Source organism: Camarhynchus parvulus, chromosome 2, assembly GCF_901933205.1.
Source record: "Camarhynchus parvulus chromosome 2, STF_HiC, whole genome shotgun sequence".
NCBI lineage: Eukaryota > Metazoa > Chordata > Aves > Passeriformes > Thraupidae > Camarhynchus > Camarhynchus parvulus.
Genome location: NC_044572.1, coordinates 17,067,891 through 17,095,407, shown reverse-complemented (window position 1 = coordinate 17,095,407; position 27,517 = coordinate 17,067,891). Strand labels below are relative to the sequence as shown.

Genomic DNA, 27,517 nt, shown 5'->3' with positions numbered 1-27,517 from the left:
GATGCCCAGCGGCCCCGCCGGGAGGGAGCCTGGGCCGCCCCGGCGCCCCCGCCGCGCCCTGCCCGGGGCGGGCCGAGCCCTGCCGGCTTTGCCGGCGCCTGCGGGGATTAGCGGGGCACAGCGCTCATCCGCCGCTGACCCCGAGGCGGGACCGCAGCCGGGCCGGGGCCGTCCGCAGGAGGAGGAGGAGGACGAAGCCGAGACACGGTGGCCGAAGGTGGCGCGGCCCCTGCCCCCTCGGCGGGGCTGGCTCTGCGGGGACCGGAGGTTTCGCTGCGGGTAATCCCCCGGCCGGGAGCGGCGGGCACGGCACCGGGGAGAGCCCCGGTGCCTGACAGGGGGCTCTCCGCGGAGCTGCGCTGCCCGGCGGCCACGCCTCGCCGAGGGGCTTCGGGGCGGCCCCCGCGGGATGGTGGCCCGACCCCGGGGGTGGCGCGGGCCGGGCCGGGGCCTCCCGCCGCAGCCCCGGAGCTGACGGGAGCGGCGGGACGGGGGGGGGGGTGCGCGGGGCCGGGAGCTCCCGGCGCCGGGGCATGTGCGGGTTGGCTCTTGCAGTTTCTTATTCAGATGATCCTGCTTGTTTACACTTTTTTTTTTTCTTCCCCACCCCCTCCCCTTTTTTTTTTCTCCCCTCCGTTTTCTGTTGGGTTTTTTTTGTTTCTGTTTTTTTTTCCCCTTGTGAGTGAGTTTCTGGATAAGGAACGCGTGCGGAGCGGTCGGGAGGGATGCCTGCCCTGCCTGCGGTGGGGCAGCCGGGCGCTCCCGGGGCCGGCACAGCGCTGCCCGCCCGGGGAACACGCGGGGCTGTGGCGTGACCGTGGCCTCGCAGCACACGTGTGCAGTCCTGCCGTGCCCGCTGTACACTCACACCCCGTAGCTTCTTGTCGGCTAATGCTAAGTGCTAGCAAGTTTGCTTGTTGTCTGCAATGCCTTCCTTATCTTGCTATCAAGTTACTGTATCGCTTTAATTTCGAGCCCTGAAAAAGCTCATTGATACAGCAGCTAAATTGAGTTGCCACTTTTCTGTTGTTAGAAATTCTGAGAAATACGGAGTGAGTGAGGCCACACCATACTGGTTTTTATGATTTTATAAGATTTTACTGTGTTAAAATAGGAAAATTAAGTGATGCTTTAGCTTTGAAAACCAAGTTATTTGCTAATATATTGATCTAGTGTTTAGTCACTGAAAAATTATCCTCATCATTTGCAGTGCCTCTCTTCTAAGAGCTACAAAATTAGCTGGATATAATTCAGTTCATGGATTGCTGATGTCAGTTCATTACTTCTGGTGGCACAAAGTCCAAATACAATTTGACAATTCCCCCTACCATTATTAATCTTCTTTCATTATTGTAATGCCCCTGCAAAAATACTGTCTTTTGGACGACAATTGCCACAAATATCTTTAGCTATCATTTGTTTTCAAAATATCCGAGCTTTTAAAATTGACAACAGTAATTAAATTTAGTGTTTTGTCTCCTTGTTCTTTTCATACCCTCTTTCTTTAACTAAAGATTGGCTTTTAAAAGGGTTTGGGTTCTGAACTTATATCATGTTTAAGCTCTGAAGGATTGCAATCTAGTGGGTAGCCCCAGTGCATGAGAATAGATTGAATGCTTACAGCCCTCACTGATTCTTTAAGCTGCTGCTTAAAAATCCCCTCCTCCAATGGAGTTACCTTAGAACTGTAAGCCTCAGCATGCAGTGTGACTTTCCCTGTTGTGGGGCATGGCAGGGAATGGATGGAAACCAAGGTGGAACCTAGCACTGAGGTAGATCCCTTAGATCTGTGCCCTCTGAGAACATCAGAGAGCAAAGGGCTGGAGCCTCCTGTGAGCAGGGCTGGCCAGTTCAGTCTGCAGCAAGTCAAAATGTCAAGATCAGCTGAATGATAATCCACAGATGAAATGTCAGTGTGGACACCCAACATGCATTAATCAATAGCAGGAGATCAGGTGCTGATACCATGCAGCACTGCTTCTCTACTGCGTGTAGAAGTTTTACAAAGGTCAAGGAGTCTAGAGGCATCAAATGTCTCTTGAAGCTGTCTTGCTTTGTTGGGAAAGTTGTCACTGGATAACAGTCACTGAAGAAAAAAAGTGTTTTCAGAAACAGAAGAAGCAGTTACCCAGCCTTTCAGAGAGTAAACGCTAAAAAGTGGCCTCAAAACCAGATCAGTTTCTTCCATGAACAGGCCTAAGATTGATGTATGTACTTTGAATTGTGCCCAGGAGATACATTGCCAAAATTGATCACCACTCCTTGCCTCCAAATGCTTTACATAACCACTTATTCCTGCATTTACATTAATTTAGGGTTTGGTTGCTGGATTTGTTTGCTTGCTGGAAAAGTTTGCTTGGCAATGTCATTGCATGATGCTTGCCTTGTCTGTGCATCATCAGACAATGTCCAAGTTGCCTGACTGCTTTCAGGTGGTGAGATGTGGCTGGCTTGCAGTTTTCCTGGCTGTAGTAGGGAGCTGATACTCATCTTGTCAGTTGTCAGACTAAAACTCTTTATTTCCAGCATTTATGTAGATAGAATTAATTTACCTTAACATGTCTGCATCTGAAGCAGTGTAACAGGGCTCCTGTTGTAGGCAATGGAAACTTAGCTAGTAGAATCAACAGTGTCTGGAGACTGAGCTGTCTTATGCAGATAAATGCTAACCAGATGAGGTGAATCCAATTTTTATTTCTCTGTAGTGGAATTATAACATCTTACTTAGGTTCCTATAGGTGTTTTCTACACATCAGCTTAGGTGAAGCCTACCTAAATTGATGTCTTGTGTCTTTCTTACTGGTGTAAGCACACAATAGCAAAAGACATGGACTCACTGTTAGAGAAGGTTGTTGATTTTTATTCTTCATCTACCATAGCTGGGACTAAAGAGATCTTTTTTCTCTCTGGAAGGTTTCTTGCAGATGGGAAGGACCGTTGAAAGCAATAGGGAATATATAGAGTAGAAACTAGTAAACAAATTGATGTGCAGTTGAAGAGGATAATTTGTCTAGACATATGGAAAGTACAAAAATTATGTAATTATGCAAATCTGTTGTTTTAAAGTGAAATTACAATGCTAAGTGCATTCAGCTTTTGACAAATGAAGTAAAAAAGAAAACCAAAAAACAGCCTGCAAACCTGCAAACACGTGTCTTTAACTAATGGCCAAACTAGATAATCTGTTCACACTGAGCTTAGATTTGAGTATAGTTCCCATTCAGATATAGGTTGCATCAGTGTTGAAATCAGAGGCCAAATATTCCCCCAGAGTTGAATGGGGGTGATATTTGAATTTCCAGAGCAAAACTTACTCTTTGAATGATGGCTAAGATAATATACTGTATAAATGAATCATTATAGCTCTAGCTGAGCATCTAAGCTGCAGTCCATGCTCTTAGTTGAATAATCAAATTATTTATCCAGAAATTGCTGGATGCTGGTATGATGAAGGGCATATTGTAGCCTCATGCTTTTTGGCTTGTTGTGAGAATTCTGTGTGGCAGCCTTTAACTTTCTTATTAAGTAGTTGTCAGTGTGGCATAACTCATGAAATAAGAAGAAATGTGGTTTGGGATTTGATTGTGCCATTGCATTAAGGATTTGAAGGCCCCACTGTGCCTTGTGATCAGTGCCAGACCAAAGAACTTCCAGATTAGATATTGAATAAAGCAATAAATAGGGTGAAAAAGTGAGGTGAGATGGAGTTTTTTATTTGATATCACAAGCTGTCTATTTTTGTTTGTTTTGTTTTTGTTAGTGTGATTACTTTTTCTGGCATCCATTAGGCAAGAGGTTGAAGTTTCACAATCTGCAGGAATGCATTGTGTCACCTTCAGAGAGGTAACAGACCCAATATGCCATGTGTGCCAGTGTTCTTGGCACCTGGCATCTGCCAGTTGTGACATACACAGGAAGATGTCTGGCACATTTCAGGGTAGGATGTATGCAGGAGCTGTCTGGTTAAACATAAGGAATGTTTACAATGTGAAGGAAAGAGGGATGTGGACAAAAAGCCACAACACAGCCTCAGTAGGTGTGCTTTGAACTGAACCAATGAGCTTCTGGTCGCAGTTTTCAAGACCAGAAAGTTGTGGTAGCCAGGAGACAAGATGCTGATGGGAACCTAAAGGCTGCATTTGTTGTAGTTAAATGTGAATAGATGTCTGCTTTGCTAATTCTGTAGGCTCCCTGTGTGGAGGAAGATGAGTGACATGAGGCAAGGAGCTCTCATTTTATTAACTCTTTATGGAGAAAATGGGTATGTTTTCATCCAAGTGAGATGAAGGTCTATTCAGAAACTGTTGAGGGAGGAAAGTTTATTAGAAAGTCGCACAGTTAGGTGGTATGAAACAATGGTGAAAATACTGGATTAACATATGATATTCTATGTGAAATTCAGGCTCCATCGTGCTTTCAACCCAGCTGGCAGAAGCAAAACCTATTGCTTATTCCCATGTGACTGTGTTGTCTCTAGTGCTCTGTGGCCTTCACTAAAAAGCCCTCCACAGGGCAGTTGGTTTGTGTCTGAAGCTTTGGGTGTGATAAATGTACTTCACTGAGTTGCCTTGGCAGCAATGATATACTCCAGAGGCAATATACTATGTTCTTTAGCAGGCTTCTCTTTCCCTCTCCAAACTGACTAGATACTGAAAACGATGGAGAATGCAGTGGTCTGTCAGCACAGCTGCTGAACAGGGCATCTCTCGGTATCAGGGCTATCTCTAATATTTGGTCTGAAGTCTGCTGTATGCAGTGCATATGTTTGATGTGAAGCAAAAAGTCGCATAGGAATGGCGCAAAAGAATTCTCACCCAGTTTGTTCTTACAACTGGCACCAGAACCCCCTCTCAGATAAAAAAACCACCAACCAACAAACAAACAAACAAAACCAAAAAAAACCCCAAACCTTGTTTTGTTGGAACTCCAAATCTATTTTTTCCTTGCCATAAATATCCTAAATTTAATTGCTGAGTCAGTCTGTTTGGCTCTCTCGAACTTACAGGACAATGTACTCTGTTGATTTAAACTTTGTTTCATGAACTCACTAGGAACTGTAACTAACATGACAAAGAGGGGCTCAGTCGCCTTTTCCCTAGGTCGGTCTATCGCATGAATTCATTTATGCACCAGTCAAGCCATGAGGTTTTGTAATTTATAACCTATAACTCTTAACTTGTACACCTCCAAGCAAAACCAAAAAAGTAAAACCTGGCTGGGGGTAAGAGACTTTTTATCCCTTCTCCTGTGTCACGTCCAAGTGTTCCCTTTATCACACCAAGTAACAGGAAGGCCTCAGCAGTCCAGCTCCTCTTGGATTTGCTTCCAAAGCTTCTTGGGTAAGATGATATTTTATACCTTCCAGCTTGGAGGTTTGGCCTATACCATTTCTTATAAGTGAGCAGATTCTGGGGAAACTGCAACAGGAAAGATGACAGGAGACAGAGATTTGCCAGTGATAATGGTGCGTAGTGCTCATAATGGCTCTTGAGCTCTTTCAGGCCACCTGTCTGCCTACTTGGTGCTCTTGCTTTGACTTACTGGCACTGTGCCCAGCATCCATCAGGCCTCCCCAGCAGGTTAGCCAAAATCTGAGCAGGAGCTGAGTGAACTGTCACACTGAACACTCCAGAAGTATTTTAAAAAATTCCTTTTTTTTCCTAGTGGTTCAAGGGTACATTTCCAGCTTAGAGGTTTGGATCAAGTTGTAAATTGTGGTGTCTTTTAAGTAAATTTTTAATGGTGAAGTGTATGATAAATTATCCAGTTGGTTGGGCATCCAGACATATTCCAGGAGCAGTCCAATTTATTGCTGCAATATGAGGTTAAATCATTATCAGCTTTGACAACTTCACTGAGATGTAATAAAACATTATCCATCATCCAGAATGTAAGAGTTTGAAATCATTCTATTTAATATATATTTTAATAATAAAAGTGAAAAATAAACAATTTATCTGCAGGGACTTGCTCTTAAACTTGGTGAAAGCGAGGAAACATGGTATTTATTATAATCAAGTTACCATTTTGAAGTTGTAAATCAAAAGAAAGAACTAGGGTGAATAATTTTTTCTGGAATAGCACTCTTAAATTATTGAACTAAATATGACAGCTACTGAATGCATATTTTTTAAGTATGTGGTGACTTTGCTTAAGACTAGATGATGTGCAACTGTTGTAATTTTCAAAAGAAAACAAAAGCACATGGCAATTTCTCTAGCACTGTTTCTCTGGTAGCCAAATAGCACCTGCAGGATCACGTTTCCTTAGCCCTTTAACAGTTCTCATTGTAGCAGTCTCTGCAGACAAATAAGCAATTGATACTGGCAGTCAATGAATTTCAGCTTCATTCTGTCAAATGTATAGGGAGTTAATGGAGCCTGGGAGGCTGTCTGAAGCACCAGGTTGGAATGCTGCTTCTTGGAATGTTCTGCTTAGTTTAAAATATCCCTGCAGCAGAGTGGTCCTTTGCTTATTTGAAGATTCAAGGTATCAGAGTTCCTGGCTTGGCTCTGGCACAGTCTAAATATGTGAAGCTGTTCTTTGAGTTCCTGTGTCAGAAGTGCTCATCTTCGAAAGGGAAGAAATAAATCTTCCTTTCTGCAGTGCTGCATATCTCCTACTGCCTGGGTCAGAAACTCCTGTGTTTTCTTGTAGTGTGAGACACAGCAGGCTCTAGATTTCAATGGAAAATTACATATTCTGTAGAAAATAGCTTGTATGTAGACAGGCTCCAATATGGTTTGGATGCCTCAGTTCTTATGAAGGCAACCAGTGATACTTTTTTACTTTTTTTCCTCTTTTTTTAAAAAAAATCACTAGTCACGGGTTTAGTAGTATCCAGTAAGATCCAGTAAACAAGTAGATCCAGTAAACAAATAGTTAGCCTCAATTTAAAATATTAAAGCTTAGAATGAGAAATTTTGAAATGCCATCATTATTGAAACCCTCAAAGCAAGGGTTTGAGATTATGAATCTTCATCCCTTTATCATCCCAAATTTAGTTATTGTTTTGTGTAGTCTCCTAATTACAGCAGAGTGCAGAAGCTAATTACAAAGCATTTATGCATGAAGTGATTAAAAAACGCTAACAGAATTATAGTATTTGAGCACTATTTAAAGGCAAAGAAAAAGAAAGTTGTGACTCAGTTGTGTTCTTTTCTGGGGGCTTGACCTGAATGTGGTGGAGCTCCCAAAGCATGGATAAAGACTAGGCATAAGGTGATGCCTTAGGAAGAGACTGCAGTCAGTGTCCTGAGTTGAGTCTTTGTGAATCCCAGGGGACAGGAGAAAGAAGCAAATTTTCAATCTGGAATGGAAAACTGAGAATATACTTATTACAGCTGTATGTCTCTGGATCTTGATCTTTACTTTGACCTTAACCTGGAGCAGTGTTAAGGGAGATTTCATTGTATCAAGTAAAATTGGGTTATTTAGTTCCCGCAGTATTTGGAATCAAGGAGCTGGGCCAGCGCTGGCTGCAGTACCAAGTACACAACAGACTGCTGCAGGTTTCCTGGTGAATTGTATCCCTCATGGACCAGGGTGTTGGTGCATCCTGGTCAGAGATGGATACAATTCAGTCATTGTAAAAGGTGTTTCCTTTGCAGTATGTAAACCAGTTGTTAAAGGATGTACATTGGTAAGCATGTTTTCCATGACCGAGAGTGCTTGACTGTCAGAAGACTATAGCATTGTGAAAAGATCTGTCACTTTGATCTGCTTGGCCTTTTAAGAACTATGTCATAATTCAAATCCTAAGAACAGGCTTGTAAAAGTGATTGTTCCCTCTAAGAGTTTGAATGAACCTAATGCTACTATTTAAGATGTTTTGTGTGGGTTTCTTTCCACTTCTTGCCTGATTCTTGGTAATGGACCTAAATCCTTTGGAATTTTATGAATTTGACTCTCATTCCCCTGTCCCTCCAAAGATCTGGGAGTTACAAATATATTCCTTGAAGTGCATGGGAAACTGGCTTCACTCAAACTTGATTTTGGTTCAAATTATCATTTGAATTTCCCTTCATTTGATACTGTGTTGACTGCACATACCAAATATTGCACATTTGATATTGTGCAGTCAACATGATATCAAATGAAGGAAAATTCAAGTGCAGCAGTTCTTATTCATTACGCTATCTGTGCATGCACACCATATGCAAAAGCATTTCTAGTGTTTGAGGCTGGAGTGTGTATTTCTCTTCCCATTTCTGGGAAATGAGTTGCTATTAACCATTTGTTGATTGAACACTGATATCTCTTTTTCCTAGGAGCCATCATTTGAGATGCTTCCATTGTCTGGGAAAACAATAATATTTGATAGCTTTCCTGATCCTTCAGATACCTGGGAAATAATTGAGACTATTGGCAAAGGAACTTATGGAAAAGTTTTCAAGGTGTTAAATAAGAAAAATGGCAGCAAAGCAGCAGTCAAAATTTTGGATCCTGTTCATGTAAGTTACTTAAATTACTTGGCTAATTGTGAGTTTATGTAGTCTTTTTTTTCCTCTTAGTCTTTGTAGATAATTTGTATTAGAAGTGACTGTAAAATAAACTATTTCAGCTTGCTATGTATCAGGCTAGCTATCAATGCATTTTTCTTAACATAAGTGATCTTGGAAGTGGTTGCTTATGGTAAAAGTCAGAAATATACCTAAACTTAGGTATATTTCTTAGGTGTAGCTAAGTTACTTAGGTGTAATAGGTGTATAACTTAGGTGTAGCTGAGATACATGCTATGAGTGATACCTCAAAAATAAAATAGCACATTTTATTGTTACTGTTCGTTCTGTGTTTTCAGAATGTGCCAAAATAAGTAGGTCTCACAGAGGAATCCATCTTTTCAAATGGAAAATGCAAAGGGATTAGCTCTACACACAAAGCGCCAGGCAACTGGGAGGTGGAATTATGAAGCTGTAGAGCACAATTTTGTTTTCAATAACAGACATTTGTTGGGTGGCAGATTAACACTCAAAGAATAAGGAAGAACACTAGTCTGCTTTGTAGAGGCCCACCCCACTGACTTCAGTGGTGCTGCACGTGGCTTGGGGCTTTTCTTAAGACCAAAACATGAGAAAGCAGCTGTTCCTATTTCAGAGGCCCTTTTAAGTTCATCTTCTGCACTCTCAGTATAGGTTTGTGAGGTGTGGGTTTCCATGGCATGACCTCTGGGCAGGAATGGGTGGGCATGCTTTGCTGTGGGGACCCTACAGATCTGGAGCTGCACAGCCACACAGGGCTCTTCTACCAATGCACCTCACACAGTGTCAGATTATGATCCCATAGACACAAAAAAAGTATATGAAATACATTGGTGAAATCATAGTGTCTTCCATTATCTATGCTGTGTTTCTTGCTGATCTGCTTTTTATTTCAGTGTGCTTTCAAAGCAACAAAAGGGTGCTCATCTCAATTCAATACCACAACCTCTTCCAAAGTAAACATAACTTGCCAAGTGATAAGCATCTTAATGAGTTCAAATGTATTGGAAACTATTTTTGACTCTATTGCTTTCTGTAAACAAGGTTCTTGTGCTTACAATAAATAGGCATGACTTCCTTGCAATTGGTGTTCATCTAAATGCCTGTTTGGCAGGAAATGCTTTTGCTTTCCTATGCTTCACAAGTGTTCAGGAGTGATTCTTAAGTGGCAGCTGGCTATGGCAGGAGTTCCTGAAGAAATCAGTGAAACTTTCAATGTTCTCTACACTTGTGAGATTGCAGAAAAAGATTAAAGGATGATGATAGGAAGAAAAAAGAAACAGTAAAGTTGATGCTAGAGGAAAGAGAAAAAGATTAAGTAGGAAAAAGGAATAGAATGTGAAGGAGATGGAAGAAACAGGATGGATAAAGATGCAATATAAGAAATTGAAAATGGGCAAATATAAAACTGATGAAAACGCGTTCCTTATTTTAATGAAAAAGTGGCAGTAGTGCAGTCAACATCAGTCTTCCAAGACTTGACACTTAACTAAATGTTTTACCCTTTTTATTCTAAGAACACTATTCTTCTTTGTCCTCTTCTATTTACAGGGTGTCTGGAGTAGCTGCTGTACCTCCATGTAGCTGCTAAAATGACAATCCTGTATTGGAAATAAAGTGAAAGCAATAAATGTGTTCTTTTTATTTAAACTGAAAATATTAATAATGGCTGCAGAGGGAGCCATTGCAATAAAGGAAAAGATACTTTATGTATTTTCTTTACATTTTACAATTCTTTTTCTTTGGAGATCATTTCAAAATTGTGCCTCTTGAGAGGCAGACAGGAAACAAAGCAGAAGAAATATGGTTTGATTTAACTGATGTTTTGAAATTAAACTGGGAACCTACATTATCATGGGTGATATAAGACTGAAATAAGCTTTTAATGTTTAATCCTTTAGAGCACAGATTCTTTTTGCTGGGTAACAGCTCAGCTTTTTAAACCTGAAACAGGAAAGCAAAGGTGTTGAAATGAAGATGGAACTGAGAAGGCTTAGTCTTGTCCTCAGGACTATAAGTAAATACCATTGTATTTTAGAACTCTTAACCAAATTATGCTATATATAGGATGAAAATTTTCAGTCTGCCATTTCTAATATAGTTTTTTTATGAAGGTAAATATGCTAAATTCAACTAAATATTTCAAGTTTTTTCCTTTATAAAATACTGAGGAATATTTTTCTTTTTGGTAGGCACAGAATGAATATTCTATCATTTAATTTCTCCTTATAATTGTAAAAATCTCATAAAATCTGAGTACCCCTCAGGAGACAGAAATCTCTATGAATTCACAGTAGGATAGTGGGCTAATTCTCTTCCAATTTCCCCCAAGGCAGTCAAAACTATTGTATGCTTTGTCTTTAATTTTTGACTTTTGACTGCATTTTTTTTCTTTCTTTTGTTTTTGCCAGATGTGTTTTCTGCCTTCATCCCTGCTTCTTTCTCATTCCATTCTCTGCCACCTTCAGTACTTTGGTTCTTTCTGCCTTCCTTGTATTTTTTTTTTCTGTATTCTGTATTGTGCTGGGTAAAATTACCTTAAAGTCAGTTTCTCCTTTTTTAGAAAGAGGAAAATTCCGGCTGTTTTTCAATTGTTCCAATAACAAGACCTCTAAAATCCTTCCTTGTGAGAAGACTTATCCTGGTAATCTTAATATGAAAGTTTAATGGCCCGCTTCATGAAGATACTGGTGACGGAGGAAGTTCTTGGTGAACAGTCAAGCTGGTCAAAAGGCTCCTGTGAGGAACTTGACTAGGATAGTGGAGACCTGTATAAGAAACCAGTGAGGAAAGTGCTCTTGGGGCAGTGTGTTGAACAGAATGAGAAGGAGCCTCATTCATTGGGAATACAGAACATCCCCTTTCTCTGCCATGGTCACTTCTGTTTGGCTTTGCTGAGACAGGTTTTTGGCACTGAACAGAGCTTTTCACTGATATGAAATCCATTCATATGGATAGTGCAGTTCATAAGGGAGCCGCCTTCTGGAATGGATTTTTCACTTCTTTTTGTGTAGTTGTAAATAGCAAATTGTATTAAAAAATGTTGTAAGTCTGAAATGAATGTGTTAACCTTTTTTTTTTGAGATCTAAACAATGAGGGGAAAATGGCTGCAGATATTTGCTTTCATCTGTTGTCAAGAGGGATTGAATATTTTGTCAGCATGACTCAAATGCAGTGTAATAATCATCCCTCAATGAGCAATTCCAGTGCACAGGTGGGAAAAGTTTACCTGAGTCATCCAATGCCTGCTAAAGCCTGCCAATGCCTATGTCTATTTTTGGTCTGAAAGGATTTGCACAGCTCCCAGTGCATCTGTTGCAAAACTGGTCCTCCTATCTCACCTCCAAAAGGATTTCCCTCACTAAGAAACCCAAGGTCTGTAATGAGAGTGTGACAAAAAAACATAATTATTATAGTTCAGTAACAGAACCCAGAGAGACCATGGATGTCTCCAGCTTCTATGACAGCAGAAATTGAGAAGAATTCCCAGATAATTCTAGAAAGTGGGATGACAAATTAATCAGATGTGGCTGCAGTCATACTTGTTCATGCACAAAGAGATAGAGAAGTAGTCCCAACTGCACCATTTCTAGCTGGGGTTACCATTAAGACTAAAGCAGTAACACATACTTTCCCAAGGCACCTGCATACCTACCTACTTGTGGATTGCTCTACCTTTGCCTTGGCATCACAGGATAGTTAAGGTTGGAAGGGACCAGTGATGGGGTCGTATGATCTAACCTCCCTCCTCAAGCAGGGTCTTGCTAGAGCACATGGCACAGGATTATATCTGGAGAGTTTTTGAATCTCTCCAGAGAGGCACACTCCACAACCTCTCTGGGCAACCTGTTCCAGTGTTCTGCCACTCATGCAATAAAGAATTTTTTCCTTGTATTCAGTTGGAACTTCCTGTGCGTCAGTTTCACCCATTGCCTCTCATCCTGTTGCTTGGCACCACTGAGAAGTACCTGAATCCATCTTCTTGACACCCTGCCTCCAGACACTTGTAGAGATTGTTGAGGTTCCCTATCAGTTTTCTCTTCTTCAAGCTGAATAGGCCTAGCTCCCTCAGCCTTTCCTCATAAGAGAGATGTTCCAACCCCTTCATCATCTTCATAGCTCTCCTCTGGACCCACTCCATTAGCTCCATGTACTGAGGAGCCCAGAACTGGACACAGCATTCCTGGTGTGGCCTCACCAGGGCTGAGTAGAGGGGCAGGATCACCACCCTCAACTGTTGGCAATGCTTTTCCTAATACAGCTGAGGGTCCCATTGGCCTTCTTGGACCCCAGGACACGCTTCTGGCTCATGGACAACTTGTCCTCCAGGACCTGAGGTGCTCTGTCATACCCCACACGTTCATTAGTCAAAATTGCTAAAGACAAAATAAAATTTTAAAAAATAACTGGTTTGTATTCACTAAACAGAACCAGGCTTTGTAGTTCTATAAATGGTATATTTGTGTTCTATTTGGATTTTTTTCTTTGTATCATTTCAAACTACATTTGAATTGACAGAAAATACTTTGTGGTTTGTTTTTGGGTTTTTTATGGCTATCATTATTTATTTGTTAACTGCTATGTATTTCTCATTTGTGACACTAGGATATTGATGAAGAAATTGAAGCTGAGTACAACATTTTGAAAGCTCTCTCTGATCATCCCAATGTAGTCAAATTCTACGGCATGTACTATAAGAAAGATGTGAAAAATGGAGACCAGCTTTGGCTAGTTCTTGAGGTAAATAATACAGAAAAAAGGAGGTTTATTCTAGTTGATATTCCATTGTTTAGTATAAACTCAATGAATGAGATGCAAGTAATTTTGTACTTTTTTTCAAGAGTAGTTGCATGCAAAGTGATAAATGCTGTTGTTTAGTCTTTTTACTGTTCTGATTAAATTGTTCAGTGTTCTTATCTTGATATTACACTGATAGTCTTGTGCCTCCAGAATTAGGATACAAATTCTAGTAAACTTACAGGATTTGCTACCTAAAATGTTTCTTTGGTAAAAGACTTGCCATGGGAATCTTCTTGTAGTAGCATTTCTTTAAATATCACTAACATATGATATAGCAGTTAAAGAATATAGTATGGTGTTTTTTTTTTCCCAAATGAAATGATAGAAATTATTTAACTGAATTCCTTTTCTTCTGTGGGAGGTAAATGCACAAATAGGTAAGTAAGCCAATAAAAGCAGCTACTGCCCAAATGCTGTTGGCAGCAGCAGGAGAAGAGCCCTTAATTTTCCTCAAATTAAGTTCAGAGCAAGATGTGTTTGTCTTTAGTTTTGAGTAATCTGTGAGCAAAGGTCTTGATCATTACAGTTGCTATAGATTCACAGCCTGTTCTGTAAAAACTTCCTCTTGTATCCGAAGGAAAATGAAGAACATTTCTGACAGCAATAGTGTGCTTTTCCTAGGAATCAAGACTTTTGCTGTCATTTGATCAGAGTTTGATAAGGTTGAGATTGAAGAATTGGGATTTGTCAGCTAAGTAAATACAAATCTCCTACCAAATATCTCAATGATTCAATGGTATCAAATTCTAGAAACAAGCTATCAGCAATGCTTAAAGTCTAAAAAAATCTATTCCAAATTCTCATGTGTTCCATTGGAAGATATTTTTAAGAATGGTTTGCATTGCAAATCATAACAAATTATTAGGTTAGATTGACATCAAAAGGTATCAGGTCTTTGTGAAATGATCATCTTGGAAAATCCAGTGTCCATTGTGTCTGCTGGGCACTGGGAACTCCCATCTGTGAAACTTCTGGCCTATAAAGGATGGATGCCAAACAGCCAGCCTGAAACAGACTGGGAGGAAACAGTCAAGTGTTATATGTTACCTTTTATATTTTGCATGGAATTATGTTCTTTATGTGAAAAACACCAGCCTACTTGTGGAGTATGTTTTATATTTACTCTTATTAAGCCAAGCTGTACATGTGCAAGTATGGAGTGTCTTGGATGCTTTCTGTCACTGCACATGTAGATCTGTGAATGCAATGGATTTCAGCTGGAATGTGTAGATATGCATAAGCAGGAAAATAAATTTTAGTATTGACTTTGGTGAAGCTTTCCTATTAATAATAGTGTATGTGAAAGAAAACTGTAATGAAACAGATTTCTCTGTTCAAGTGGCATATTCTTATCAGCTTGTGCAGCTTTACAGCTGCTGTTTGCTTTTCACGCAGCAATTAAGATGGTCTGCGGTTTATAAGAATGGGTATCTTTTCATCATCTCCATTTTGTGTTCTTTGATGCAATATGTGGCCAAGATGATTTGGAGGGAAAGTTTCTCAAATTCCTCTAGGAATGGGTTGTGACAGATGATAAAACTCAGCATTTAGTAAAGAATTTAGAATCACCACTGTAGGTTACCAAAAAAGTTATTCACTGGGGTATTTGAATCCATCTATTTTGATGTTTGGGTTTAAGGGGTTTTTCCTAGAAGAAAAATCTTCAGCTTTTTAAGATGTGTCCCATGCAATGTATTTTTAAGAAAACTGCTTATGGGAATGAAAGTGAAACAAGAAACATCTGTACAGAATGACAGTACTCTTGACTCTCACATTCAGAAATGCCTTTCTCTCTGTAGGCTGCACTCAGTTAAGCTGAACATCTGCTCCTGCTTGGATGTCGTTCTAATCACATTTATAGTACAGAATGTTGCAGGAAGAAGGATTCCTGCCAGGTGCATTAAGCTTTGCCATGTGTGACCAGAGACTCAGGCAGGAGGAACTGTCCTACTGAGTCTGTGTTGGAAAGAAATCCCTTACTTGGGATGAATCAGCTTAGCAATTTGGTGTCAGCAGACAGCAGCATGATGACACAGCTGAGGCAGAGTGTGCTGTAGCCCATTTCTTTCTGCCCTGGATGTTAGTTCAGAAGGGAAAATATCTGAGATAGTTGGAAATCATCTAATGGAAGATGGAGCAGAGAGGAATCATATCAGGCCCCTACAGGTGGTCATGTAGGTCTGGGCCAGGTGGGGAGAACAAATGGCACAGGCCTTGCCTGGTGCAAAGAACAACCTAGGCAAGAAAGAGTGAAGGCTGAAAGGCCATTGCTAGGTAAGTGGTAGGTATTACACAGCTTTTACTTGCTGCTGTAAACCAGAATCATAGTGCAACATATTTCTTTAGTTCACTTCCTAGAGAGATCAGGTAGAACTTTTAAGAAGTATCTCAGTCCATTTTCAATAATGGACTACTCTATTTGAGATTAATTTGGTTGAATTTGAGTCGCATAAGTATGCTAGTGTATTTTATAGTCATCAGTATATTGTTTTAAGAAATAGAGGAAGCATGCATTATTTTTACAGTAAAAAAAAATCCAAACTTATTTAATGGGTTAAAACTTACCTTAGGAGGGCAAAAATTTTGGAAGGAATGATTTTCCGCCCAAAAATACAGTTTTGTACTATCAAAGAATATTGTAGAATCCTCTCACTTCTGGAGAGGTAGAGGGGATTGCCAAGTGTTACAGAAATACATCCCTTTCACTCTGCTGAATGTCAAGAAGACTGACAAAAATATTCTTTTTCGGTGTTTTTTTCCCCCCTGAAGTGTGTACGTGAACATTTAAAGAACATTAGCAGTGTCCTGCTGAGTTAGGCCAATGGTCCTTGTAGCTCAACTTTCTGTGTACTGTGGTGGCACTAGAAGATGCTATTTAGGAAGAGTTTGTTGTCCTATTTTTGCAGTCCATTTCCCTCATGCTTTCCAGCAACCATGAATGCTGTATTACAGATGTCCCAGACTATTCCATTTAGTATCCATTTATGGACACAATAAACCTGATGATGATACAGGCATGCTCTACAGTCTCTTTGCTCTACAGGCAAGCAAACAAGTTGAATTTTAGCATCACTATTATATGCTGATTTCTATTTATATAATATTCCACATAGTAGAATGTGATGTTTTCAACATTGCAAAAATATTGCTAAATCTAATTATATTTCAGTGTGAAGAAATTTAGACTCCTGCTCATATGTTACAGTTTCCTGTGGATTGCGGGCTCTATTTTCTAGCCAGCTCTGTTTTTAAAAAGTATCTGCAGAGTAGTTGATGCAATTTGTACAGGTGCACAGTCCAGACTGAGTGAACCTGATTTATCTTTGATCTCATGTGGAAACTTTTGTTGATCTAGTGTAATCTTCAGCAGAGAAATCATGTGGGAGTGTAGAGTAGCTTGTGCTTGGAATCTGCTTCTCTGAAAAGATGTCATTTTAGCCTTTCCCTTTCCCTCAACCTTTTAACATGGGAGAAATCATTGAATAAATTGATAATTTATGTAATTCTGGATTTTTTGCAAAGTGGTATACTTTGAGTTTCATTGTCTAAATGTTTTTCTTGATGTTAATTGAACCTGCTAACCAGACACTGATAACTCAAAAGAATTACAGAAATATTGTCACGATGCATTATTGTGATTCAGTTGGCAGCTATGTTTGCTGATTTATAATTTGCCTGAAGTGATTCAGATTTTTTACTTACCTTTGATAATTTAAAGTTAAAATTAAGAGGGAAAAAGTGAAATGTATAAATGTCTAAATTCTCTTTTTAGATTCTCTTGGGATGCTTTTATTTGTGATGGGTTTTTTTCAGAAAGAAAAAAAAATCTTAAACCCAGTAAGTAGAAGCTCTCAGGAGTTTGAATTAAAGTAGAAAACTAGTGCATCAGTTCACCTGCCACTCTTTCTGCAAACATAGACAAGGTGAAAACCCGTGTTAATCAGAGTATGGACATTGTAACAATTGTAAATATAACACTATATGGAAAAAAGGAATAATATCAACTGCCAGCCTGCTATACCAGGGTTATGTTGGTCCATTACTACTAGTTTACTTTCAGTAAAGCTTGCCAAAATGCTTGCAATAGGGTAAGAGCTGAGAGAGAACTGGCCAACAGACTGTTGTTGTGTCATGGGCTCAGAGGAGCCCACCAGTGCAGCTCCTGCTCAGTCTCCAATCACAAGGGCAGTTGCCTTTGGTGAGGTGTTTAAATGAAATGAGAATGTGACAAGCTGAGATCCCTGATAGAACTCTTTTCTGGTTTTATGGAGATCCTTTAGAAGAACTACCATTCTTGAGTTCGCCTAGAGATGGAGGACCCAGCACAATGTGTAGAGTATCAGCTACTCATTCCCTTTCTGTCAGAAAAGTGACTCTTTGTAGTAGAAAGCTTTCTTCAAAGGTTTAAGCCAATAGAACAAATAGCTTTGGAAAAGGAGAACTGGATGGATAACAGAAGTCAGTTGTGATCCCAACCAGCACTAAGCATTTGTCAGTGCTGTAGTACAGGAGAGTTGCTAAGGAGGATTTGAAGGAGGATGATGCTGTGGTTTTCTGCTTTAGCTGCTCCTTCAAAGCAGAATGGAAAACACGTTGTGCCTGCAGATAGCCAGTAATGGATAGCACTGTGAGCTGATCAAGGATAGATCTCTTTTTCCATAAGAAATGGTATTAGCACTGCTAAGGGCTTTGACAGGTAAAGGATCCAGCTCATGTTTGATGTGACTGAGAAAGGGCAGCCAGCGTGAGGGTTCAGAGGAATAATGGCATGGTTGGAGATGGCTGGTTAGGGATAAGTACTCATTAAAGCCAAGAGAAGAAGGTGTTGCAAGAACTCCTACACAAAATTAAGAATTCTGTAAAATACCTGTACACTGCTGCATCTGGCCTGGAGTGAGTCTGCTGTGCTGTTGCACTGTTGTATCTGCTCTTTGGAGAGAGAAATTTAGCAGATCAGATGCTTCCACATGTTGGCAAATCTAACTGTGGTCACAAAGAGAGCCTTAGAGTTCATGGAATATTTATAAACTTTCCTCACGGATTCATAAATGAACAGTGACAGCACAATTTACATGTGTGTCAGAGAAAAATGACTATCATTAATGCCCAAATTTTGTGTGGTTAATAGTCTTGGATCCTTCACTGACCTACTATATGTGAAAGAGCTTCTGTTCATGCTGCCTTTTAAACATTGCATGTAATTCTAATAGAGGGGAAAGCTCACAGAAGTGCATCCTCCTTATTTAGACAACCACAACAAAAATCCTATGCTTTGTTATATAATGTCCGATCTGGACATTATCTATATAATGTGGAGTATGTTCATGTAAAGAAATAACAGTCTCAGCAAGTCCAGTTGCTGAGAGGATGAGAGTGTTTTTTTTCCTGCTTCAGAGCTGAGATGTTGATAGTGCAATTTGAGGTTGCAGTGTGGTTTCTACAAAAGAGGTGCAACAACTGTCCAAAGATCCAGTTACTGGTATTTTTATTTTTTAAAAAAAGGCTAAAATATTTAAATATTTCACTGCTGTTGCATACCTTAACTTGAATGAGGCTTTAGCTGTTTGAGAGCTGGAAGTCTGTGTGATATATATAAATATATAAAATATAAAGAAAGACAAGAAACTGTAACAAACTAAATACCACCCTGCTCCTCACCCTTTCCAGAAAAACCCAATGAACTAAAACAAATGCAAACCAACCATGCCAGATTCTTTGATTTTTACAATCACCTCAGCTTTTGCAGTAGATAGCAATATATTTATGCATTTAATTTTGATACATTAATTTTGATTTTCTAAGCTATATAGGGAGACTGATAAGTTCTGCTTGCTAGGTAAATAGATCAATATTTTTTAAAATATCTAGATAATTTTCCTTGACCAAGCTTGTGATGTTTCACCTCATTCCCATATCTCAGTCTAAAAGGGCAGAGTCCTGTAACATGTATGGAATAGTGGCTTGTGAAGGGTCTTGTTGTGTTGGCCATGTGGGGGTGGCAGCACACTCTGCCAGAACCAGATCCATCCCCTGCTCCTTTTCCAGGCACAGGCCACCTCTTCAGGGGACTGTTTATGCCCAAGCAGGCTGGGCACAAAAAAGCAAAGCTCAGGGCAGGATGAGTAGTTCTGCCTTCTCTCTTGCTGAGATTTCCAGTGCTGGGTAAGAGTCCTGATGTGTAGGGCCAGCAGTAAGGCATTTTCTCTCCATTAGCTTGATCTTTTTCCTTTCTCAGCTAATGGAGTTGTCACTCTTCATGGCGCCTCTCTGTGCAGGGAAGAGGAAGAGAGGAGTGGCTGTCAGTGTTGTAAAGCAACTAATTATTGTTCTAGATGTGCGAAGATATTTGGTTAAAAATATTTTCATCCTTGGGTTCTGCAGCCTGCAAGGAAAGCACAGAACCTGGGAAGTTGCTGATCATGCCAAAGTTGAGCGAACAAATTCATGCCATTGAAGGTGTTGGGACTTCAATTGTTGAATTCCATTTGACTGAAGATTTTTTCTTTAAAAAATCATACAATTATAATGAATCAGGAAGCATTCATTCACATGGTGTGAGTCTTGGGGTTATCCTGTGCTGGGCCAGGAGCTGGTCTTGTGGGTCCCTTCCAAATCAGAATATTCTATGATTCTATAAGGAAGGGGTAGAAATATAGACTGTTGTTTTAATTGCTGTGACAATTTAGTAAGAGTGGGAAAATCCAAATTCAGTCACCTGATTCTTTTGGTGAGGCCTCTCTGAGAAATGAGCAGTGGCTGGAGTCAGCCCCACAGGAATTTGCCCTGGAGCAACACCCAACAGTGTCTCTTTAGCTTCTAAAAAGATGAGCCTACCTGAGATGAACTGGAGACATCACTGTATCAGTTACTTCTCTTTTGCATGAAATAGAGAACCCTGTGGTATGGACAATTTAATAATTTATTTAGGATTTTCCTTTGGCATGTTTACAGTATGCTTTTGTTAGATGTAGGAATTACTATATGCAGATGTGTTTCCATCTATAGGAATAAAGTTATGGAGTTCAAAAAAGCTTTGAATGGAAGTTGTGCTGTTTAATGGAATATATAATAAGAATTATAATAAGAAAACAGATATACAGCTGTTTCTGGAATGTGATATTTGCTATAAAATAGTAATGTTTCAGGCAATTAGTATAGTGGAAAATATTAAGTCCATTTAGATTTCATAAAAGGCTGAATAAAGGGCAGGAAGCTGTCATTTGCCTAAATATTATTAGCTATTTTCAAATGGCATATATAGCAGAAAAATTAAACAATTGAAAATTGCTTTTTCATATTTCTTAACACAGGTCATTTTTCAGAAATGTCTTTGGTTATAATTGCTCTATTAAGACCAACACTGAATGTTTTGATCCATTACATGCCTGAATTGGGCTTGATTTCTCCATTTCTAATGTGTCCCTCTTTGCTTCCCAATTATAGCAATTTTTCATTCTTGAATCATATCCTATTTTTTTCAAGACCAAAGATGTATGGCTACAACTATCATTTAATGCTTCAAACTTTTACTAAATACTCATAATTTCTCTGCATAAATAATATTTCATAATACATTGTGCTTTGCACAGTTTGCATCTTCTAAATGACTGGTTATGGCCCACCTTGCTGGAGAATACTCACATGCAAAAACCTGGTTCTCAGTAACCTCTAACAATTTTTGCCACCATGCAGTAAAGCAGAAGTCCAGAAAATAGTTTTACAATACCACTATTTAATTCAGTAGCATAGGAATAATATGCCTCTCACATTCTAATATTTAACATCACTTTGCTTTCTGTGATTTTATTTTTGAACACAATTTTTACCAAAGACGTAAAGTAATTTAAAGACCAAATGAAACAAAACACCAAAACCCACATTTGTGTAGTTTTTGATTAGATTCAAGATAACCAGACTTCCTTTACCTGTAATGGGGAATAGCATAATTCATTGAAAGAATGCTTGGACTAAGAGTTGTTTGTTCCTTCTTTGAGGGTTTGCTCCCTGACACCTGATGGTTAGGTGCTTAAATTCAAGTGTGATAGAACAATTTTGCTGCTTTTGCGCTCAGTTTACATGCTGGGTCTCTTTATAAAGGGAGTGACCGAAGACACTTCAGTGGTAGGGAGAGGGGTCTCCTCCTCTTTCTTTGTCAGCCAGAGGTGGATGAAAGCTGCTGACTAAAGGAGAAAAGTACTATAGCAAGGAACAAGGAACTGGGAAGTTCAGAAACAAGATAGGTGTCAGTGGAGATGAAAGGTCTCCTGGGCTCCAGAAATAATGCCAGCATTTGTTGTTGCTGACTTTGCTGAAATCAAAGTCTGGAAGCAGGGAACTGCCTTACACATACACAGTGAGCAGGGAGAGATTGGCTTACAAAACACTTTAATTTCAATTCTGTCCAATTTAGTCTCTCTCTGAGTTGATAATTCCAGCAGTTCATTTAAATAAGAAAAAAAGGAGAAGCAAAATATGGGTTTTGAGTTTAGCATCATTTTGTTCTTATAAAAATTACCTTTAAGAAAGTCCTTCTAAATGTGCTTGCTTAGTAGGGTCCTGTGACAGAGTCCTCTAGCTCCTTTTGTGTCCCACACACTCCTATGAGGAGACAAATTGCCTTAGGGATGAGTGGGTTTCAGCTTCACTCCTTTTGTAAAAGCAGCCTTTAGACAAGCCCCATTGTTTGGATCTGTGCTTCCCCAGCCATGATTTCAAACTCAATAGGGAAGATTTCTATTGCAGTAATTTAAATTACAGTGAATTAGGCTAAATTACTGTCTTTGTTTAGAAACACACACAAAATGGATTATGAGTAGTGTGGACATGGCAGTACTTGGCACTACTGTCTGAACCCTGAATAATATAGAAATGATGCTATGGAAGAGGAAGGTGCTTTGAAATGTTTCTTAACTGCTGAAGAGTGAACAAAAGTAACACAGCTCCGAGCAGGAAATAAAAGCTGTGAAGTGCCTGCTGTTACCACAGGCTGCCCTATTTGCTTAGGGGCTTCTGTGTGTGTTCTAGAGCCTCAGCTAAGGTTTGCAGCAGTCAGTAGAAATACTTCTGTCATTATGGATCCCAAAGTTAGTCCCTGTTTTTCCTCCCCAGCCAAGGGAATGGTTTTGCACTCTAAATGTTATTTTTACCACTGCTCTTGTGTATGATAAAATGATGAATTGCACTAAGTTTGCTTTATCAAAATCTTCTTTCTTCATAAGATGCCTCTTGTATTTGCTCAGAAAGTCCTGGCTTTTTACTGACCAATGCCTCTCAGTTTTGTAGTTAGGTTATCTCTTATTTTGCAAAATGACCCTTCCATTTGTTTGATTATTAAAAAATTACAGCTGTGCTATGGTGTTGCCAGGCCATGAAGCTATAGTTGAAGCTCATTCAGAATTTCTGTTTTAAATATATTTCACTCCCAGTTGCTTTACAGAAAATTGCTTGTACCACTTCAGCTGTATAATCTTTTGAGAAGATGTGGACAGGTGATACATTGATTTCTTCATTAGCAACTTGATGGGGATGTAAATGTAACATAAAAATTGTGAAGTATGGGATGGTGTAATGTAAAGTTTGTGTTGGGATGAGCTAGAAGGGGAATTGAGTGAGGCTCTGTCCATTAAACCTTTGTAATAGCCCTGTCACCTTCTTGCTCTTTTTTCACAATATTACAAATATTTTAGAACAGAAAAATCCTTCTTTTGGGGATTAGGATTTTCTTTTTCTTGTTTATGTAAAGTTTGTTTGGCTTCATTCAATTATGCTGAGTTTGAAAGAAGAAATTTAGGCAATAATTGCATAGTTGCAGCTTTTCCATTTTGGCCATGATGTGAAGATATCTATGATCTTACAGAGAAATATGAATTTGTGAAGGTTAGCATTGCATAAGATGAAACAGACAAACTTTTCCTCTGGCTGGCTGTCTTGTCAGTGCATGTGCATGGCAAAGAAAATGAGAAGTTAAAAACCAAACTGAAAGGAAAGAAGTCAGAAGCAACAAATAAACACCCGTGAGGCTGTGACTAACACAGCCCTGGAGGTGCTAGATGATATAAGACAGCAAAATCATAAATACCCCATGGTTTTTGATCACTGGAGCAAAATAATTCAGGAAAGACGCCTGTTTCGGTAATACAATTTGTTCATGCTAAATTGAAAGCAATCAACTTTGTCTAAAAGCATAGAGAAACCATTGCTATGGTTTCTTTTGGTTATGGGGTGTCTTGTCCAGTTGTTAGAAGAAATAGGAACTACAGTGCACATCTTTCTTCCATTGGAGATGAAATTAGAACTGTGCTGCACAGACAGGAGCTGTGTCCTGAACCACTCAGCCCATTGAAGAAAATGATTTAGTTTCCTGTAAGTTTTCACAAGAACCTTCAGGTGTGGGTAGTAGGTGTAAAGTGCTGTCTGTGGAATGTGCTCTTTGGCAGTAAATAATTATGAAAATGTGTCACACTGTAGGCAGAGAGTAAGAGTTACTGGTCCCAGCTGAACTGTGAAATGGACAGCCCATAGAGCTCTTGTTTGGAGAGAGAAGGCAAAGTGACTCTGGAAATGGCTGTATGAGGTAGATTCTGTTCTGTTCTGTTCTCATAGAGAAGATCTCTTTTGAAAAGAGGTGGAAGGAAATTTGAGTGAAAAAGGCCCCAAAATAGTTGCTTTCACTCACCTAGGAAAAGAAAGGATGGTAAAATGGCAGCAGGGCAAAGATAATGGGCTTGGAGAGTGTATGCTTTAGCTGGCTTCGGGAGCTTGTGGGTACCTGTACTTATGAAAAATAATGTAAAAATACAGGAAAATACCAGGGTAGTATCAGTTCTTTACACACATTAAAAACACAATAACAAATTAGCTGGTGCAGAGAAAAATAGAAGCACAGTAAGAGACCAGTAAGAATGCAATTTCAGAATGCCTTCAAATAGGAGAAACAAAAATGCTCTATAAAGCATTTAAAGACAAGTTCAGAGGGTCTAACGTGGAGACTGGTAAAGACAAGGTTACTAGAGAAATGAGATACAGGAACACAGCATTTGTCTTTACAAAGCAAGGAAAAATAATGTCCTGGGGAAATACAGATCAATCTTCTTAACTTTGATACCCACAATGGTTCCAGAACAAATTAATAGAAACCACTGGAGAACCTGCAGAACCCAGTAACATAAGTGGTCAGCTTGGACTGGACCAGAACAAATGATTTTAGTACAATGTAATCTTTTAACCTGATAATGTGTCTTTTGTGAGGATTTTATGTGGTCCTATGTGACATGCTTGTGAGGAAAATGTGGAAATACAGAAATTTCACAAAAACAATAAAACAAATTACCTCTTTTTCACAAAACTGTATTTAGTTCACTTTTAGGCTGGGAGAATCTCAAGTGGGCATCTGCTTTTGGTCTGTTTCTGTTCAGTAATAATTTGAGTGATGAAAAAAAGTCCACATAAAAAGCTGAAGTAGATACCTAGTTTAATTATAGACACATTGGGGAATAGCATCAGATTCACAGTTGTGAATAGCAGAGAAATTTTTTTGAATCACAGAAGAGAGATTCATGCAAAATACTGCTATCCATAGGAAGTAGAAATGGGGCATACCTGACCAGGCTGTGATTCTGCAGAAAGGGTTTATCTGTAAAGTGGAGATTATTATGGTCTGCTTATCCTTTCTCAGCTAAGACAAGACTTCCAAGGAATTCTGTATGCAGTTTGGGCAAAATGTGAGACAAACATCAGTGGCAAATTGAAGACAATCCAAGTTGAGAAAATGTGGAGAATTTCAAAAGGTTACAACGATCAACACTGTACAGCATAAAAAAGTGAAAAAATGGTGTATCATGACAGTAGTCTGACAGAGATGGAAATAGAAAATAATGATAATTTATTATCAGATACTGCTGAACGCAAAAGCAGAAGTAACACAGTTTTGTTGGAAGCAAAAAGGATTCAGGTTGGATAGCAGGAACAATGCTCTATCAGGCTAGAGAAACACACAAACAGGCTACTTAGAAAGACTGGACTCTTCCTCAATGGGAGATTTTTAGGAGCAAGTTAGACACATATCTGCCATATCTGAAAGTACCAGGTCTCTATACAGTGCATATGCAGTGGACTAAGTGATTTCTTGAGATGCCTTTTACTCCTCTGCTTCTGTAATTTTATGGTTACAAACCAGCAACAACTAAGAATCTTCTTGTTCTTCTAAGAATCTTCTGTTCTTACAGCAGTCAGTCTTGAAAAAAGGTGCAGTCAGCTCAGAGACTGGCAGTGCTGCTTAGGAGAGCAGGTCAGATTATTGATCTTTTCTAAGAACAGGGAAAAAAATAGAGATTAGTGCCTATGATGCTTTTAGCATTCCTATATGTGATAACATTAAAGCAAGATTGGACTTCTTTCATAACTGTAATTCATTCGTGACATAAATTGTGCATTGTGTGATGTGCTGCCCAGTCATTTATGTCTGAGCAGCCTGTAAAGATAGGGAAGGAAGTAATTGTAGTTGTCCCATTGTTTGCATCCAAGCTACTGAAGTAAGATGAAAGCACCTTGACAACTGCAGGATGCAAGCAAACAGTACCTGACAGCTTAGTACAGATGCATAAGTCAGGAGCAGTTGGATGATTAAAGGCTCTAATGGCCCCAGCAAAAGTGCAGCTGATGGTTTCTTAAAAGGGGAGCTAATACTGAATCTTGAGTGGGCATCGGAATTGAGAGGAGCTGAAGAGGAGAAATGTGTAACTGGGTCAGGTGAAGAGTGACTAAGACCTAAAAAGAACATCTGCATGACTGTGATGCGATGGCAATTTTAAGTGACATTTCATGGGTTTAGGATCATACTTTTCTATATATTTTTTTTGCTGAAGATAGCTTAGCATACTAATAGCTCGATTACAGTGGCACATGGTTGTGGCAGATGGGTGGGTGGAGAGCTGCATGTCATCCCACTATGAGTCTTTGCCTTTTTGAGTGCCAGAAAATCATAAGGGAGGAGCCCTTTTCTACCACTGTAGAACATTCCTAAGCACCTCTTTTGGTACAGCTATGCATGGCCATTGAGTTACAGCTCTTTAAGACAGATTTTTGGATGAAGCAAGCTTTCTATTAAATTTTTCTTTCCACTGGTTTAGGTATGCAAGATTTCCTTTGTTCTTTCCCACTCTTTCTGCTTTCTGAAAAAAAGGAGCTGAATATTGTAAAATTCATATATTCTGAACCATATAAAAGTACAGCATGGAGGGGACCTTTGGAAGTTATTTGGTCCAACCCCTTGCTCAAAGACTATTAACTGAAATGTTACAAGTTTGTCTTTTCAATTCAAGTTTGAATATCTCCAAGGATGGACATAACACAGACTCTGTGTGTAATCTCTTCCAGTGCTTAACTGAGTGGGAAAATTTTTCATTTATGTCCAGTAGGAATCTCCTGTCTTGCAGTGGGGGGTTTTTGCCTCTCATCCTTTGCTATGTGACACTAGGAAGATTCTGTCTTCTCCACCTCATCTTAGGTAGCCTGAAACCTTCAATTTACCCTCCTTTTAGTTGCTTGTTTTTGCACATAATATTTACATTCTGTTGATGCAGGCACTGAAAACCTGCTGGTAAGGAAAATACCTCTAAATCACCAGGGGACAATAGAATAAGTGACTAATATTAATTTGATGAAAATTGCTCATGTGCAAAGTTCTGGCATTTCTAAGTTACTTCCCTGTGGGACAGTCATGAATATCTTCCCTTCCTGTGTCTCACAGGCTGGATATTCCAAGAGTCTGTCCCTTTAAGCTGAGTATATTCAAAGCTAAATGGGGGCTTCCATCTGATATAAACCACAAGAAATGTTTCTGTGTATGCAAGAGAATGTGTGTGAATGTATGGGGGTTTCTAGTGAGGGACAGAAAAATAGAGTTATGATCCTCTCCTCCCAGAAGAGGTCATGTCTCGTGACAGGTGAAAGGTCATTTGATTTGGAGAGTTGCTTTGACCTTCAGGGGAGGAGCAGCCCTGGGGCAGGGCTCAGACAGGCACATAGCTCCTGCTGTGTGGCTGTCCCAAGTTCTCTGTGCTTTTGTTGTTCTTTGCTTAGTGCTTGGCATCAAGTTGTTCTGAGGAGATTTTACCAAATGCTGTAGAGCAAATGACGCAGACTGATCAGCTGTTTGGTCATGTAAGTTCACAATGTTTCCAACAAAATCATAGCTACCAGCACCTCCCTTCTCTAGATGCTTCACTGAAAACTGGAA

The 27,517-nt window shown here is 39.6% G+C and overlaps 1 protein-coding gene across 1 annotated transcript in view; it reads left to right on the top strand.

Moving 5' to 3' along the window:
* Positions 1 to 213: 213 nt before the first annotated feature.
* Positions 214 to 27,517, top strand: part of MYO3A (myosin IIIA) — a 112,033-nt gene continuing 84,729 nt past the window's right edge. Inside the window, exons 1-3 of the mRNA XM_030970758.1 lie at positions 214 to 279; positions 8,271 to 8,453; positions 13,087 to 13,221. Coding sequence (XP_030826618.1) covers positions 8,286 to 8,453; positions 13,087 to 13,221 — 303 coding nt within the window. The 5' untranslated portion in view covers positions 214 to 279; positions 8,271 to 8,285. The remainder of the gene's footprint in view (positions 280 to 8,270; positions 8,454 to 13,086; positions 13,222 to 27,517) is intronic.